The sequence below is a fragment of the Danio aesculapii genome, chromosome 5 (genome assembly GCF_903798145.1).
Source record: "Danio aesculapii chromosome 5, fDanAes4.1, whole genome shotgun sequence".
In the NCBI taxonomy this organism is placed as follows: domain Eukaryota; kingdom Metazoa; phylum Chordata; class Actinopteri; order Cypriniformes; family Danionidae; genus Danio; species Danio aesculapii.
This window is the reverse complement of record NC_079439.1, coordinates 27,387,235-27,404,516: the sequence shown is the minus strand read 5'-3', so window position 1 is coordinate 27,404,516 and position 17,282 is coordinate 27,387,235. Positions and strand designations below refer to the sequence as shown.

At 38.5% G+C, this 17,282-nt stretch overlaps 2 protein-coding genes across 3 annotated transcripts; one reads left to right on the top strand and one right to left on the bottom strand.

Annotated features, from left to right (window-relative positions):
- The first annotated feature begins 237 nt into the window (after positions 1–237).
- Positions 238–9,844, top strand: fam219ab (family with sequence similarity 219 member Ab). Of its 2 annotated transcripts, none has more exons than XM_056457788.1 (6): positions 238–563; positions 2,060–2,159; positions 2,284–2,386; positions 4,144–4,224; positions 4,308–4,362; positions 7,301–9,844. In XM_056457788.1, exons 1-6 carry the CDS (start codon positions 507–509, stop codon positions 7,454–7,456), a joined length of 552 nt encoding a protein of 183 aa, XP_056313763.1. In that variant the 5' UTR covers positions 238–506; the 3' UTR covers positions 7,457–9,844. The 2 variants fall into 2 exon arrangements, with proteins under 2 accessions (XP_056313763.1, XP_056313762.1); XM_056457787.1 differs by having other exon boundaries at positions 7,298–9,844.
- klf9 (Kruppel like factor 9) lies at positions 9,840–15,597 on the bottom strand. Its single transcript, XM_056457786.1, has 2 exons — positions 14,784–15,597; positions 9,840–12,853 (listed from the first exon to the last, which is right to left on the bottom strand). The coding sequence occupies exons 1-2, from the start codon at positions 15,154–15,156 to the stop codon at positions 12,576–12,578; spliced, it is 651 nt and encodes a 216-aa protein (XP_056313761.1). The 5' UTR covers positions 15,157–15,597; the 3' UTR covers positions 9,840–12,575.
- Between the last annotated feature and the right edge of the window lie 1,685 nt (positions 15,598–17,282).

Below are 17,282 nucleotides of genomic sequence, written 5' to 3'. Positions count from 1 at the left end.
CGCGGCCCACCTATTTCTAACACATGAGAATGGAGTCACGGTTGATCAAATCCTGTTTATAAAGGACAAAAATCGTTGTTTCCGCTCATTAGATTATAATCTCCATGCGGTATCACTGATAACGATAACATTTCGACATCATCCCACACAGAATGTCTCCATGTCGAGGTCGTCCACCCGCCTACAGTGAGTGCTGTGTGTGTGTGTGTGTGTGTGCTGCTCAGGGTGGAGCAGGCATCTCTGATGGCGTTGAATGGGGCGGAATCCGCGGTGCTGCTCGCGTCTCCAGACTCGTTTCTCCCGGAAGTGGGTGGTTAAGTCGCCACTCGGTCACTGCTGGCTAACGAGCGATCGCTGGGATGAAGGAGAGTCGGGGACATTCTTGGGGCTGACAGATATCCGACGACACAGTTGTGAAATTTCATTTTTAACCAGTTAGTTGCGGTATATCCGCAGAAATCCACCACAAACGCTCGGAAAAAAGGCTCAGACACCCCGCCGCCAAGATGATGGAAGAAATTGACAGATTTCAAGTGCCGACTGAGGCGGAGATGCAGCCTTTCGTAAGTTAAATTAGATTGACTCTTTAACGACCGATAAAGTGCAAATGTTGTATGTTTGCTGTTTAAACAAGATTCGATGCGCGAATTGCAGCTCAATAATATCAACAATCAACGACTCAGTGGATTATTTGGGGCTTCTCGTGTTGCGTCATCATAGACCGTTATTTTTTTATATTAAAAATATAGCAAATATCTTATCTCCTGCGAGAGCTCGATGATGTCGCTCGTGTTTTTGCTAGCTAATATAACGTGAAGGATGCTACAGTGATGCTGCGCACTGAGACTGTTTGTCTCCCTGCATCGAAAACAACATCCGCTTCATTTTTGTAATGATGACTTAGCTCAGCTTGTCCTTTTACCTCTCACTGCTTCTAACCTAACGCTATCTATAACATTCATTTAAAAAATATAAACATTGCGTAATGTTTCTTCAATCTCGTAAAGGCCTTCGCCGTCTTGGACCGCTACATCACGCAGAATACGTGCTATGGTACCTGAATGATGTCCACACCAGCCACCCATTCCAAATTCATCAATAATTCTCAAGAAAATAGCCGGCTCTGTTTAAACGGACGTGTGTATAGTCCAAATTCCACCATGACCCATACAGCAGACGTGTCTTCTAGATGCTTCTGGTGTGATTTTGCTCCAGAAGCCAGATATTACATTGGATATCAAGTGGAGATCTGAACTGTTTATTATACAGACATGATCAAAATGACCTAAAGATATAAAATTCAAATACTATTCATAATAGCTTAAAAAAATTACGCTAAAGTCTTCACAAAATATGGCAGAAGTATAAAATTGCCTGAAAGGTATATTGACAATGTTGACTTCTAAATGTCATCAATGTGAAAGCTCTTATTTTGAATGGAAGTGAACCCATACTTGCTTTTGAACAGCTAGCTTGTATAATATACTGTATAATAATAATAATATTGTATATAAATTATATAAAATATAATATATTACATTGTATTTGTATTGTATAAATGATAGACAATACAATATGTACAGTGTGTTACACTTCAAATATTTCTTATCTCCATTTTTATTACATAAGGAAAGGAAAGAAGGTTGTGACGTGGCATTTATGGTGACCCAAACTTTTGTATGAAATTGTGCTCTGCATTTAACCCATTCAAGTGCACACACACACAGCAGTGAACACACATACACTGTGAACACACACGCGGAGCAGCGAGCAACCATTGTTTCGGCACCCAGGGAGCACTTGCTCAAATTAAGTTCTTATAATGTTGAAATGGCTCATGATTTGATTCATTCCCTATTTGAAATTGGCAAAAAAAAAATGTGCGTTTCCTTTCACATAAATCCCACAGTGTAGATTGAGCTGACAGAAATCAAACAGTAGAAATAAAGTCAGGTTTTACTCATCCTCATTGATGATATGGACAGAACAAAGCTGAAGAATGTCTTAATCAATAAGAGAACCTGACTGTTCTCTCTTTTTTCCTGCCCTTTTCCTCCAGGATCCAGCATCATCAACTACATCAGAGGCAGACTCAGATACCAGAGAGAGTGAACCTGCCACGCTCAACTACAAACCATCTCCTCTCCATATGAAGATTGGTGAGTTGTGGGTTTGCCCACACTCAGAATACTAATGTAATGGTGTAATTATTTGTGAAATTATGTCTTATTTCATATAATATGATTCAATTATAAATATGTCTTCCATTTTGTCTCTGTGCAGACAAACAGAGAGAGCTGGTAAGGAAAGGATCACTGAAAAATGGAAATGCTGCAAGCCCTGTCAATCAACAACCTAAGAAAAATAATGTGATGGCTAGAACAAGGTACAGCCAAGTAAAGAAATGATCAGAATAACAATCTCAGAAAAACATAATTACATTTTTAAAAAAGCAAGGCAAGCATGGCATTATTTGTTGCATATTTGATTTTTGTACTATCTATCATATACAAAAATGTGAAAGTGATAGATCACCCCCAATTTAAAACTCTGCCATTATTAATTCACTTTTATGTCATTCCAAACCCATCACACCCTCACAGAAAACAATGTTTACGATTCTAAAAGAGGTGGTGCAAGTTTCCAGCGCATCCAGTGTGCAAGCCCCTTACCACGTCATAATAAAAGAGATAAAATAAAGTATATAATGTACAGTTAAAAAATTGCCCAAGATTAAACCATGCCTTTAATTTACATTCAAATACTGATCAGCTTTTGTTGCTAACATGTAAGCCAGCATTTTTTGGGTGCATAAGACCTTCAGTGAGGAGGGCAGCGAGGTGGGGCAGTGGGTAGCGCTGAAGTAAGTTGGCAGTTCATTCCGCTGTGGCAACCCCAGATTAATAAAGGGACTAAGCTGAAAAGAAAATGAATGAATGAATGAATGAATGAATGAATGAAGACCTTCAGTGAAGGACCAGACATCCCTCATATTTTATATTTGGTTTATCATTTAAAAAAAAAAAATCTTAATTTGTAATGTCCCAAACTTGAACGAATGTCTTTTGGGTTTGAAATGGCTATGGATTGGCATGGAAATGAGTAAACAATGACAATATTAATTTTAGGGCAGTGTAGAGTGGAAAAAAACAGTATTATTTAACCCAGTTTTCATCTGTCTCACGTTTCGCACATTAAAGTGAATACCTTTGTAAATTAAGCATTTAGGCTACAACCCCAAATCAGAAAAAGTTTGGATTTTCAGAAGAAGATTGGAAAATGCAAATAAAAAAGAAAATAGTGATTTCTCAATTTACTTGTATTTCATTGCAGACAATATAATCAAAATAAACACGTCTTTCACTTTTGGCTCTTGCAACACTTTTCCACTGTGTGATGGTTCATCCCAGATGCCTCCGAGCCCAGAGATGTCGACAACGCTTCTGGACACTGTTAACATAGGGCTGCCTTGGGCACAGTACATTTTAACTGCCATCTGTGGATGTAACCATGTATTGTGGTACTTGACAAAGGTTTGCCAATGTAGTCCTGAGCCCATGTGGTGATATCACGTATAGATGAATGACGATTCTTGATGCAGTGCCACCTGAGAGATCGGAGATCACGGTAGTTCAGCTTAAGCTTGCGCCCTTATCCTTTACACACTGAAATTCCTCCAGATTCCTTGAATCTTTTAATAATGTTATGCACCGTTGAAGGTGAAATATCCAAATGTCTTCCTACCTTTCTTTGAGGAACTTTGTTTTCCTAAAGGACTAGACCTGTCTTGGATGCTGCTTTTGTACGATATCATAATTACAATCACCTGTTGGCATCACATATTTTTAATCACATCATTATTTAACCAATTTACCTGATTACTAGCCCTAAACTGCTCCTGTCCCAGCTTTTCTGGAATGTGTTGCAGGTCCGAATAACAGGAAAGGATGTATATGTACAAATCAAATGAAGTTGACAAAACATGAAATATTTTGTGTTTATATTGGTCTGCAAGGAAATTCAAGTCAAAAGTAAATTTGTAAATCACTACTTTTTTATTTGCGTCTTCTTTTAATTATAAAAATTTTGGTTACAATTTATTTACAAGCAAATTGCTAACACTCTAATTCTCTCTCCATCCAGGCTAGTGGTTCCCAATAAAGGCTATTCTTCTTTAGACCAGAGTCCAGATGAGAAACCTTTAGTTGCTCTAGACACAGACAGGTAAGCTCTTCACTCATCCTGCACTCATTTATTTATGTCCCCATCGGCTCTGGGTCTCAAACTAGCTGTCTTCACTTTCACAGCGATGACGACTTTGACATGTCTAGATATTCCTCGTCAGGATACTCGTCAGCCGAGGTGAGGTCTCTAAGGGAACAGGTACCTATGAACTCTGGTTAATGTCCTAAGCCCCACATACCACAAGCATCATGACACTGGTTGTCCTGCTCAAAAATCACTCCCAATCCTTTAAACACTGGATTCACTTTTGTCTAAAAATATTAGTTCATCCCAAAATGAAAATTCTCCTCATATTGCTTATATTTGATTTAGTGTAGGAAATTACTTGAGAATCTAAATGTAGATATTCAAGCTTAATCTGTTCCTGTATTCAAGTCTATTCAGCCATAATTCTTCATAAAGAAAGCAAAAACTAAATCCATATGAACTGAGTGGTTTCATCCAAGACTTCTAAAACAAAATCTCATTAGATGATGAATAGTTTTTATTCAAGTAAACGGTGTTAATAAGACTATTGGTTCATCAAAATGTAACAATTTGTATATCTAACTAAGAGCATTTCATCTGTTATGTCAGTTGTCATGTTAAATTAATCACCAATAACCGAAGAGAGATTTATTATGAAAATGAATACATATTATATGGCAATGTTTATGAGTTTGCTACTGCAGACTGCCAGTATATTCCCAGACATAATATCTAACAATATAGCACACTGCTGCTGCAAATATAACATACATGTGACCCCTAACAAAGCAGGAGAACATGAAGACAACACAAGCTAATGAAAGTTGATTCTTGTACAACTGTTGCATTAGCAAACATGCATATATATCTGCACAAACCGACTGAGAAATGAAGCTCCCCACAAAACAAGCAGATCCATCACCAAAATGTGTGTCATGTGTGATAGTAAAACTGCATGTTTTACTATCTATGTGTGCCTGGGCTACCTTGCAGTATGGCTAATCTATAGTGAACTAGAATATGTGTGCCTAGGCTACCTTGCTGATGGGCTTAATGCAAGTGATAATGTACTAGACCATGTGCACCTTGGCTAAATTGCAGACCAGCTTCAATTTAGTGAACAATACAATGTGACTTTGGGCTTACTTAATGTGAACACTCGTTGGCACTACCCCCTCCCCCCAAAATTAACACATCACATCACATAGCAGTCCTCCACAGCTTCAAACGATTAATCACTCTTAACTGCATGATCGATGAGGAAGTGTTTTAGGTTTCCAAAATAACACAAGATATGAGACTGCGTTAAGCCCCTGAAGTCACACAGTAGCTGCAAATACTGCACAACAGCATTCATTCAAAAGACGATGAGCTGGTAATCATTGATGTGGCATGCTGCCAAACACATTTACCATAGATAATGAAACATTACTCTTGAAACGGCTGAACGAGTCAAATGTTTAAGCAGCCAATATGACATCAGTATATATCGAAAACCAAATCCTGTTTTAAAAACCTTGTTGCTTATATTTTAACACACGAAAGTTGAATACTTGGAGCTTCATGAAACATATGAATGCTCTTTTAAATCATAAAGCAGACCACAGCACATGGATTAATGTAAAATGGTATCTTCGCTTACCTTTTGGATGATCTGTCTTGCAGATTGCTAAACCAAACAACACTAAGGTGTTTAAATGTTGAGGAGCAAGCTCATTGGCTGCTGAGGCGACAGCATCCAATCACATGTGGCATGCAGTTGGGAAGGACCTTTCAGCCTGTGCGGCCAATAGAGCTTCAAGAAAGAATTTTGTATTATTGCTACCTGTCAGTGATGGGCATTTTGGAGATGCACATAAAAAAACGGTTGATGGAAATGGCAAGATGAGCATCAGTTTTAAAAATACACATAAAAAATTTTATACTTTTTATTCGATAAGAAAAGATGCGCATAAACTACGATGGAAACACTTTTACCAAACAAATGCCAGAATGTGCATTAAAAATGGTCATGTGATTTTGTTATAAGATATCATGTGATGATAAAAATGTGTGTGAATAGACAAACCAGCAGGCTGAGCACATTGTAAAACGTCTGAAATGTTGTTTTGGTCATTCTAAAACACCTTAACAATTTCATTATTCGTGTTATTATATTATTAATTACCTTCAGAACTGTCAAATGCCTCTGTGCTCTGCTTCTCACGACTTCAAATGCGACCACATGTTCATAGCGTGATGGCATTCTGAGGTGCAAGTCATTAAACTTATCACTTATTAAATGAGGAAAAGATTGACGCAACTTCTCCTACCTTAATAAATTCAATTTTACTGTTGATATTCGGTGCCAGTTAATCAGAAAGTGATGATTCTGTTCTCTTTGACTCATTGGATGGAAACTATGCTTTATTTGCACATCTGTTATGCGATAATCCAGTTTTGCGCATAAATTTAATTTGTATTTTTAGATAGCAACACTTCTACTTCTGATGAACAAGATAACTTCACATTTTTATATTTCATTGGTTTAAGAAAGCGTCTGGGTGTGCAATATATTCCCCCTGCTGTAAAACATTTGCTCCATCTAGATGTGTTAGCAGGTATAATTGAGATTTTACTTATGTTGATATATAAATCACAAAAGCCTAAATTAATTCTGTTCATTATTTAAAAAGCAAACATATCTCTTATAAAGACCTGGATTGAGCTTCTTGATTGAGTTTTGGGAGGGTTTTATTTACACCAACATCTCTAAGATTTGATTAAAAATATCCTAATATCAGTTTGAAAGATAAACAACATGAGAATTTTCCTTTCAGGGTGAACTATGCCTTTAAATCTCTTTCATTATTTTCCTATAAAGGTCACCACTGCTCATCTGTTGTTGCTGTGAGTCATTCTTCCATGCTGTTGTTCTTGTGTCGTTGAATCATTAAACCAATAAACGTCCTATTGAACCAACCCTGTCGTCTTCTTAATCTATCAAATTACCACTGGCAAGAAAAAAGGAAAAAAAAATCTCATTAATTGAGCTGCTTTATAAGCGGTGGTTACTGCCTCACATGTTGTTGGTTGTTTCCTGCAGCAGATAAACCAGGATCTGAACATCCAGCTGCTGAAAGATGGATACAGGCTGGATGAGATCCCCGATGATGAAGACCTGGACCTCATACCGCCCAAATCCGTCAACTCCACCTGCATGTGCTGCCAGGCCACCTCCTCCACTGCTTGTCAAATCCAGTAAATCCCTTTCATAACCACAGATAACACATCTAATCAATATTACAGAAGGAAATGTACAGTAAACATTATGATGAACAGGAAAATGTGAACACACACACACTTACTCTAAACATATGATTATTATTGGTTGCTTCCTCCTATGGCAGGATATGCACTGTTTGCTAATACGCTAGAAGAGTCTGCTCACTTTCACCTCCTAGCAGGCATTGTGTTATACTGTACAAGTGAACGTAGAACAAATAAAGCATTCAAGTTGCTTTAATTGTGAATTTTAAAAAAACTACTCGATGTTCCAGAGAGTTTGAAATAGCTTATCCACTGAATTCTCTGCTTTTATGTTGCACTCATCGCATTAACGTCGTCGTTATGGTAAGATTTGATTTTCGTATGGATTCTGGTTGGATGTTTGTTGTTCGTGGCTGCTATTGAGGCTAAATTTGGGTCCGTTTCTGTTGAACATTTTTTGCATGTTGGTGCATTGGTACTGCAGCGCTAATGTTAGCCTTGTCTGGCATGCACCTGGACATCACACACTTTGTTTGGTTTCACCTGTGTGGATTTTGTTGAATCATGTTTGAAACTCCACTTGATATGAGATGTGAAAGAAAAGGAGTATACACAGGAACCCATTATTGGGAGTTTTATCTAGCTAGACTGTTGTTATTTTGGTCAGACTTTACAATAAGGTTTCATTAGCTAATGCTAGTTGATGTATTTATTAACATGAGCTAAGAGAGAACGATACTTGTGCAGCATTTGTTTATCATAGTTCAACATTTACTAATTCAGTATTAATTCACATTAATGAATACTGTAATAAAATGTATCCTTCATTGTTTGTTCATGTTGTAAATACATTTAATTACTAGTACAAGTAAGTAATGTGTATTCATATAGCGCATTTATTGTGTATGACCATACACCCAAAGCGCTTCAAGATCATGGGGGGGTCTCACCAGTGTGCAGCATCTGAAGAGGTAGACCGGAGAGACAGTGATAGAGCCAATTTGATGGATGGGGATGATTGGGAGGCTATGATGGGTATTTGGTCAGGACAGCGAGGTTACACCCCTACTCTTCACTAAAGGGGTGTCCAAGCTCAGTCCTGGAGGGTTTAGGGTTTAACTCCTGCTGAGTTTAGCTCCAACTTGCTTCAACACACCTGCCAGGAAGTTTCTATTACATCTAATAAGAGCTTGATTAGCCAGTTCAGGTGTGTTTGATTAAGGTTGAAGCTAGACTCTCCAGGACACCGGCCCTCCAGGACCGACTTTGGACACCCCTGCTTGACGAGAAGTGCCATGGGATTTTTAATGACCACAGAAAGTCAGTACCTTGGTTTAACGTCTCATCCGAAAGACGGCGCTCACTGAAAGTACAGTGTCCCCTCACTATACTGGGGCGTTAGGACAGACCGCAGGTTGAGTGAACCCTGCTGGCCTCACTAACACCACTTCCAACAGCAGCCTAGTTTTCCCAAATGGTCTCCCATCCAGGTACTAACCAGGCTCAGTTCTGCTTAGCTTCAGTGAGTAAGTTGGGCTGCAGGGTGAGATGGCTGTGACAACCTTATTGTAAAGTGTTACCATAATTTTCACAGTAAGCTATCACGATAAAGACGATAAAACGGTTAGATAAAGACCTTTCTGTTTTTCAAAGGTCAATCAATGGGTATGATTTAATCGCTGTTTTGACATTTTAAGGATACTTTTCTGTTTCTTAGACACAGACATGGTGTATATTTAAAACACGTGTTAGCTTTCTTACATTAAGTATTGTTTTATTCAGAATAAATAACACACACGAGAAGGCACCAAAGAATGTTGTTGGAATCATTTTACACTGTGCGAAAAGTCATTTCTAATTTATATCCGATGATCACTGCGTTTCACTGGAAATCAGTTCATTATGGGCTGTTTAAATTAAAAGCACTGTTTTCTTTTAGCCTATGAAACTCAACTAAGAATGTTAATGTTAACGCTAATATGTTCAAATTCCCTGGCCTATCCTTGCATCTATTATTATTAATGAGGAAACTGCACAGTTTGTCTATACATTGTATTGTTTTCTAAATCTTCCCCTTTCGTTCAGCTTTAAAAGCCATTTTCTGTGTTCTCTTTACACGCTACATACTATCCCGATCAAGCTGTATCACAGAAAGCAAGCGATTCTCATTTTAGCTGCTCATGTTCACTTTTTGGTCTGTTTGAACTTTGACTAAAATGTGTAATGATGACCTGATGTATTCAATTCAAAGCGTAATCAAAGGTGAGCATTCGTTGGACAAAAGCTGTGTTTTTATGTTATGACTATGTGAGAAAGTCCATTTATGTATTAACAATGTTGTTATCGGTTTCAGTGATATCAATAAAAGCAGATCTGAATTACACTTTCCTTTGTTTTAATTTACCCTTTATGTACAGCATTTACAGGTATAAGGAAATCCAGACTGTGATTGTTGCAGAAATGACAGGGATGTAAAAGTACAGAATATTTATGTACAAAAGGTAGTGGCTCACAGTTTATATACAGAATAGAGCATTGACATTATGCTACTGAGAAGACTTTTGTAAACCACTCAGTATCTTAACTACAGCCTGCGATCTAAGACACGAGTGCTAAACCTCACAACAGAAGGCACAGATTCAGCATTTCACAATGACTGCGTGTCGTGAATTCAAGCTCACAACCTGTTGAACAAACAGAATAACAGATAATTCTTGACATTAACAGCCAAATTGATCAGTTATCACAACATAAAATATAAAGAAAACTGTACAATTGTTGCTGAATAAAGATCCAGATGCACTGATTGGGATGTACAATTCTGTGCTTGTGTCTTTTAAAGCACAATGGCTGATCCTTAAATCTAGATTTAAAATTACATTGTTTTGTATTTCAAGTAAACAGCTGAACAGTGGAAAGACTTCTTGAAGATGAAAAACCCCTTTAATAACACTTATAAAGTATATATTACTCGCATGTAAATACTATGGGCTATTAATAAATCTAAAGGTAGCGGGGGAAAATAATATTTGTTCAGCTGTGCAATATATGGATATTAAAAGGCACGGCTCTCACCTTGTGTTATACCCGAAAACACCTGTAGATGGCGGTGGTAAACTACTAATAATGAGCGAGCCTCACTACCTCATTAATGAAAAACAAACACCCCTGTTAAAATATTCTAGTCTACAGTAAATAAGTTACATTCGTCCTCAAAAATGATTCAAATAATTACTTATCATTGCTTAAAAAACACAAAAAAGCGTGATTGTGTGCGTAAAACCTCACACGTTGTCAAGATAACCTCGAGTGAGTTACCCAGTAGTTGTACAAAAATCAAACAAAACACTGAAGTCAACCGCTGCCCCACTAAACAACACTAAAAAACATTCATAGCTGTAATTTTTAAAACATTCACTTCCCATATTGGACCACTGCAGAATCTGACACTTCAAGATCATTAAAATGTGTTTCTGTTTTACCACTCACCGTATAGCTTTACATAGAAAACAAATAAGAGTACATTTACCTTGCCACAGCGGGAGCCCAGCTAACAGAGATCATTCTCAGAACATTGGCTAACATTCTGGCAGTTCTGGGACAAACAGTTCTCCGGGAGGTTCGTTCAACGTTATACAGTTTTAACCCTTTAACTGCCGGCTCTACCAAATGGTTGACCATATTTTGACTGTTTTAAATAATGACTAATAAAGTTACTTAAATCATAGGTCTCAAACTCAATTCCTGGAGGGCCGCAGGTCTGCAGATTTGCTCCAACCCTAATCAGACACAGCTAATCAAAATAACTGAGTTTAGGTGTTCAAAAGAGTTTTAAACACCTTGATTAGTTGCATCAGCTGTTCTTGATTAGGGTTGGTGCAAAACTGTGCAGAGCTGCGGCCCTCCAGGAATTGACATTAAGACCTATGATTTAAGGAATGCCATTGTTGGTTTACAAAAAAGATCAAACATAATCCTGTTGCACTACTACACTTGATTTGGGTTTTATTGTAAAATAAATAAATAAGAAAACATGTTAAGTGAGAATTTAAAATTTTATGGCATACTTCAAAAATAAAGATTTAGTATTCAAAAAATGATTTATTTTGATTATTTCTTTAAATAAATTGGTCTTACACTTCAAATTTTCAGATATTTCATAGTATATGTATTAACTCTGGTACTTTTACCATATACCAACATCAACCATCTGGTAGAGGTTGATATTTTATAAATTATGGGATGTGTTGAAAGAAAATGCATTGAGTGTTTTAACTAGCGACATTAGGAGTTAAGAAATCCAATCCAAATGTTTTTTTAAAGGGTTAACGTTCTCAAATTGTCAGCACAGAAACCTTTTTCCCAATTACATGTTTTAACAGGACATTCATCTTTTTATACTTTCCAGAATGTTCAGAAAACATTCAAAAGTGGGCTATATTTACAAAATTAAGTTAAAAAATGTCAAAATAAAGACTTTCTGGTTTCCAAAATCTTCTCTGTTGGTTAGAAGGAAAGTTCTCTTCTCTGCACTCTGAGTTGTTTCCAACAAACCTTTCTGCAATGTTCTGGGAAGATGGGAACATTATTATTTATATACATTTCTGGGAACATAATCAAAATGTTCTTAGAAGTGATTTTGTTAGCTGGCTGTGCAGTAAATCCGCTCACTGCTCTGTCTTGAAATTCATTCCATCTTTATGCTGAGTGAGGTTTTTTGTTTGTGACAATATAATAGAACAATGTTTGGTTCCCAAAAACATTTCAGTTACCTTTTTTTTAGAGAATATCTTTGCATGAAAAACATTTCAATAATCCAAAGATATCATGTTGTTTTGCTTTTTTAACTATGAATTCTTGTGCAAGGTTTGATGGATGTTGGAGGTTCTTTGTGGAACCAACAAATGCCAAAAAAAGACACTCAAATAACCCTTGGATTAAAAGTTCATTACATTGTTTCTGCTTGATGATTTCTGCACATGTGATATTCGTTGTTTGTTTTCAGAATATTTTGTATGTCTCTATCACGCAACACGTCTGATATATTACATCATCAGCTCACTAGCAGAGGCTCCTGAACGCCTGGTGTCAGGTAAGAGGGACAGTCAAAATGCTCAAACACCAGGAGACATATGATCGCTGGAGCCAGAGGAGGATGTGGATGTTGAAGAGTGTCGCCTTCGCCCGGCGTGACCCTGAAGCATACTGGGGTGGAAGCCTGCGTGTCTGCGAGCGTGTTTGGTGAGGTGATCGCTTCTCATGAAGCATTTGTCACAAAGTGGGCACATGAAACGCTTCTCCCCGGTGTGTGTGCGAAAGTGTCTTGTCAGTTCATCCGACCGAGAGAATTTTTTTGCACAGCCAGGCCAGGTACACTGAAAGGGCCTCTCACCTAAACACACGAGAGAGAGAGAGAGAGAGAAATTTAACTGTGAAATTCAAACAAAAAGTACCATTTGATGTTCATTTTACTCACCCTCAGGCCTTCCAATGACATTTTTTCTTCGTTACAACATTAAATAATTAAAAAAGCTTTAAAAATTTATTTTAAGTTATGGTCCTTGATGATTTATGAAATGATTTCTTGACATTATTTGAAACTCCATGGAACTTCGAAAGTCGAAAAAAAAACAAATGTAGGCAAATAATAATGAATACCTGTGGCTCCCCAGCAAGCATTTTTTTTTGTTTTTAAGATGTCCAATAGACATCTAAACATAGTCGTCTAGGCTAAAACAAGGCTAAATTTGGGCTGTCAGTGAAAATCAAGATGTCTAAGAATAGGCCAAAACTAGACTAGTCATCAAATAAACATGAATGAATGACTATACATATAAAGTCTGTCTAATCCAGGCATGGGCAAACTCGATCCTCGAGGGCCGGTGTCCCTGCAGACTTTTGCTCCAACACTAATCAAACACACCTGAACATTCTAATAAGTGTCTTCAAGATCGCTAGAAAGCTACAAGCAGGTATGTTTGATTAGGGTTGGTGCAAAACTATGCAGGGACACCGGCCCTCCAGGATCGAGTTTGCCCATCCCTGGTCTAATCTGTCTATTTGACGACTAGTCTAGTTTTGGGCTATTCTTAGACGTCTATTAGAGTTTCACTGACAGCCCAAGTTTAGCCTTGTTTTAGCCAAGCGGTCTACTTTAGATGTCTACAAGACATCTATTAAACACAAATTTGTTTGCTAGGTCCTGACAATGTCATCATGTAACAGGGGTTTTACACTGATGAAAATTTGCTGAGGCAGTGGATATTGTAAATAATGTTAAATTTCTTGCACATGCTGGTCATTTCACTTGATAAAACCTCAGAAATGTATTAAAAACAGATTTCTTTTTCTCAAAGTGCCAGTAGCCGTTGACTTGCCTTCTCTGAATAACCAAGGACCATGGATTAACTTAAAAATCTCTATTGTACTACTGAAGAACTATTTATCTGCAGTTTTTGACCTGAGGATGAGCAACAGCAAAAAAAATAAAATAAAAAAGAATTACGGGCTGTTATTTTAGCTTCCACTCAGAAAAAAAAAAAAACATTTGCAACAACACATAATCGGCACATCCACAATTATTCCATGCATATACGCCTGTTCACAGTCTACAATCGAAATACAGACTACTTGTAAACCCAGGTTTTTCAGCAAGTTTTAGAGCTGATTATGATAGTTATCGCTGTACTGTTGTGGATAAACGCACTAGGAGGGGCTGCGCTTGGCAACAATGCGCCACCACGTGCCGGATGTTTACAACTGTGGAGTCAGGAGGTGTGTGCGCATGACGTCAGTGCTGCGTTAGGTTATATGCGGTTACTTTAGCGAGTGTCGCATTGAAGTATGCGGATCATCAAGCACCACTGACCACGATTACCTGAATACAATGAAACAGAATGCATCAGCCTATAATATACATATTAATCCACATGATGTCACAAAACTGAATTTAATTCTCGATATTGATCCTAACAAACATTTAAGCCTGAACATATGACGAGCTACGCTAGCATTTACTCATATCCACACGATTACGCAACTACAGTGTCCTGCGTAACAATATGTGGACTAAGCAACATGTTTGCTCACACTCTGATTAGTAACACCGTGTTCTGTTCCACCCTCATGTGTACCCTTGAGCGCTCCGCCCGCGGTTACACCCACCGCTACATGAGTGGCAGTTCCTGAAACCCAAAGCGTTCCCGAGAAGAGCAGAACGCGTGCCAGACACGCCAACAACCCCAGTCGAGTTACTGTTATTAGTTAGTCTATTTAACTGTACACACAAACACAATACTGATCCAACCGCGCTCGTGTCTTACCGGTGTGAACCCTGAAGTGCGCCTTCAGATGGGAAGACTTGCCGTATATTTTCCCACAGCCAGCATACGGGCAGCAGTGTCTTTTCTCCGCGGATGCGTGCAGCCGGTCGCGCTTCCGTGTCCTTTTAACCCTGCCCGCAGTCTGTTTGCACTTCTCCCGGTTCTCCCGATTCTCCGCATCACTGTCCACTATTCGCTTGGCGCTGATGCCGCTCGGGATGCACTGGTTTAGGTCCAGCAGAATCATTGCGACCATCAACAGAGTCCGGCTTTCCTGACTTTCTTCAGATCCCTCCTCGCCGGTTAGTTTGTCGGAGCGCTCGCCATTTGAAACCGTCCCCAAGGACCTTGCTGCGATATCTACGTCCGTCATCGTAGTCACTCCAAATGTGCAGTAAATGTAGAAGTGAGGCGGTGTAGAATAGTGTAAAAGAGCAGTAAAACTTAAATGGCACTGTGGGGGGTTCTCATCATCTGCGCATCGGGATTCAGGAGACTCCAGAAAACGTGGTTTCACGCCTACACGTGTCGTTCCCAATGTGACTTGGATGAAAGAGTGTCCAAACGAAGGATAAAAGCTTGTGTTTCTTGCGTCTACATGCACAAGTTACCGATAGGACATCCTAGGTGCTTATTCCCAATTTTGTATTAGACACAGGAGACAGCGTGGAACTACTGCGTACTGTTATCCCCTTCTTCCTTCGTAAGTGCGTCAACTGTATGTCTGTGCCGCTGTTTGCTGTTCCCATCTGAAAGAAACTACTTCGCGGAATCCCAAGGTGTCATCTTGAACCTCGCCGCTGATTGGACGCGCTGCTGGAGAGCGACGCTTTGAATGCTCTACCAGGAATCACCTAGGCAGCGTGTGATTGACAGGCAGGGCATCCAATGGTTTTGTGAGCTTCAGAGGAAGGCGGTGTTGATGTGGCAGGAACTTACTGTGCCTTCCTTCAGCATCAGATGTGCACTGGTTGTACAGTCGAAGACTTTGCTTCTAAAACAAGTTGTAGACGAGAAGTTTGCGTTTTTGAGACTTTGCACAATGCTGTGATGCGAGGGGAGTAATGTAAATGCATGGAGAAAAGCATGCATGTATTAAAACATTATTTTAACCAAATATTTATAAAATAATAAATGAATAAATCAGAGTCGAATGATTTCAGACATATTTATAATATTTATATTTTCAGAAGCTGTGTAGGGTAAGCAACAATATAAATGTCATTTACATTTTAGGATGAGGGTTATCGCAATGTTACAAATACTGGTTGAACAGCTGAATCAAATCCATTGAACTTGTATGTTAAACTGACTTAACAGCATGCAAAACCTATAAAACTAAGTTGGATCATGATTAACTTAGTTTAATAAGGTACAATGAACTAACCCAAATGCTGTCATGACTAATTGTTCATATAATTTTTTACAGTGCATAAATGGTGGATCTGTGACATCTGAAACCCACTTCTTTCTCTACAGTAGTCAATATTTGAAGTGGATCAAAACATTGCCTTAATCTATTCAACAACACCCATGTCTTGTCTTTGGGCAATTTTAAAAACCTTTTGTATCCACTTCGACTGGTAACTACAGTAGACTGACTAACTAAAATTAGCATTGGTAACACAGGCACATCTCCTTAGCATTGTGTCAGAAGGCTATATTTCCTGAGAACTTAAACACTAATGTTATTTCATGCCTTCTGCAACTGAAGCCAAACGCTTTCCTCTGAATAGTGTGAAGGAACATGATTATGTGACAGTGAGAACGCAACAGGCCTAGCTTGTTTTGTTTCGTAAGGAAAATGACCTACATTATGATGACTGAGGCTCAGTTATATGGTTTATAAAGCATAATGTTGACTTTGAGCACATGCATGCCAATTCATTTTATGGGCAATGTAATGGTCAATTCAACAAAGATAACTCAAACCTCTTAAACATTCCAAGTGTTTTAAGTTTGCTGTGTGTGTATGGCCTATTGTATATCACAGTGAACATAAATAAACTGTTAAATGCTCACGACCCCAAACGGAAAAGCGCAATAAATATCCATTTCCTCGAAGAACTTCAGCCCCCTATCTGAGATTGACATGCAATGCACACTTTTTTATCTCTTAGCCTTCATGGAATCTAGTTGCACAGAAGCATTGAGCAACAACACGAGAATAACACGTTTCCTATTAAAGTCCTTCTCTTTTCAATAAGTCAGGTATGCACTCCGCATATGAATCAATAGTAGAAGTTTTGAGGCGGGTCTTCACGAAGGACCACTGGAGAAGTGAGCCAATGAGAGCAAACGTAACACGACCCTTTTCGGAGTATTATCCTGACTCACGAAACTTCACTCCGGGAAACAGTTCTTGGAAAATATGGGAACAACACTCACGACCCCCTTTCAGGAGTTTGTTCATAGGCATGAACTTGTGCTTCTGAAAAAAACAAAAAGCATCTAGGCCTGCAGGCGACAGCACGGTCCATGTACATGTCTAATGTCAGT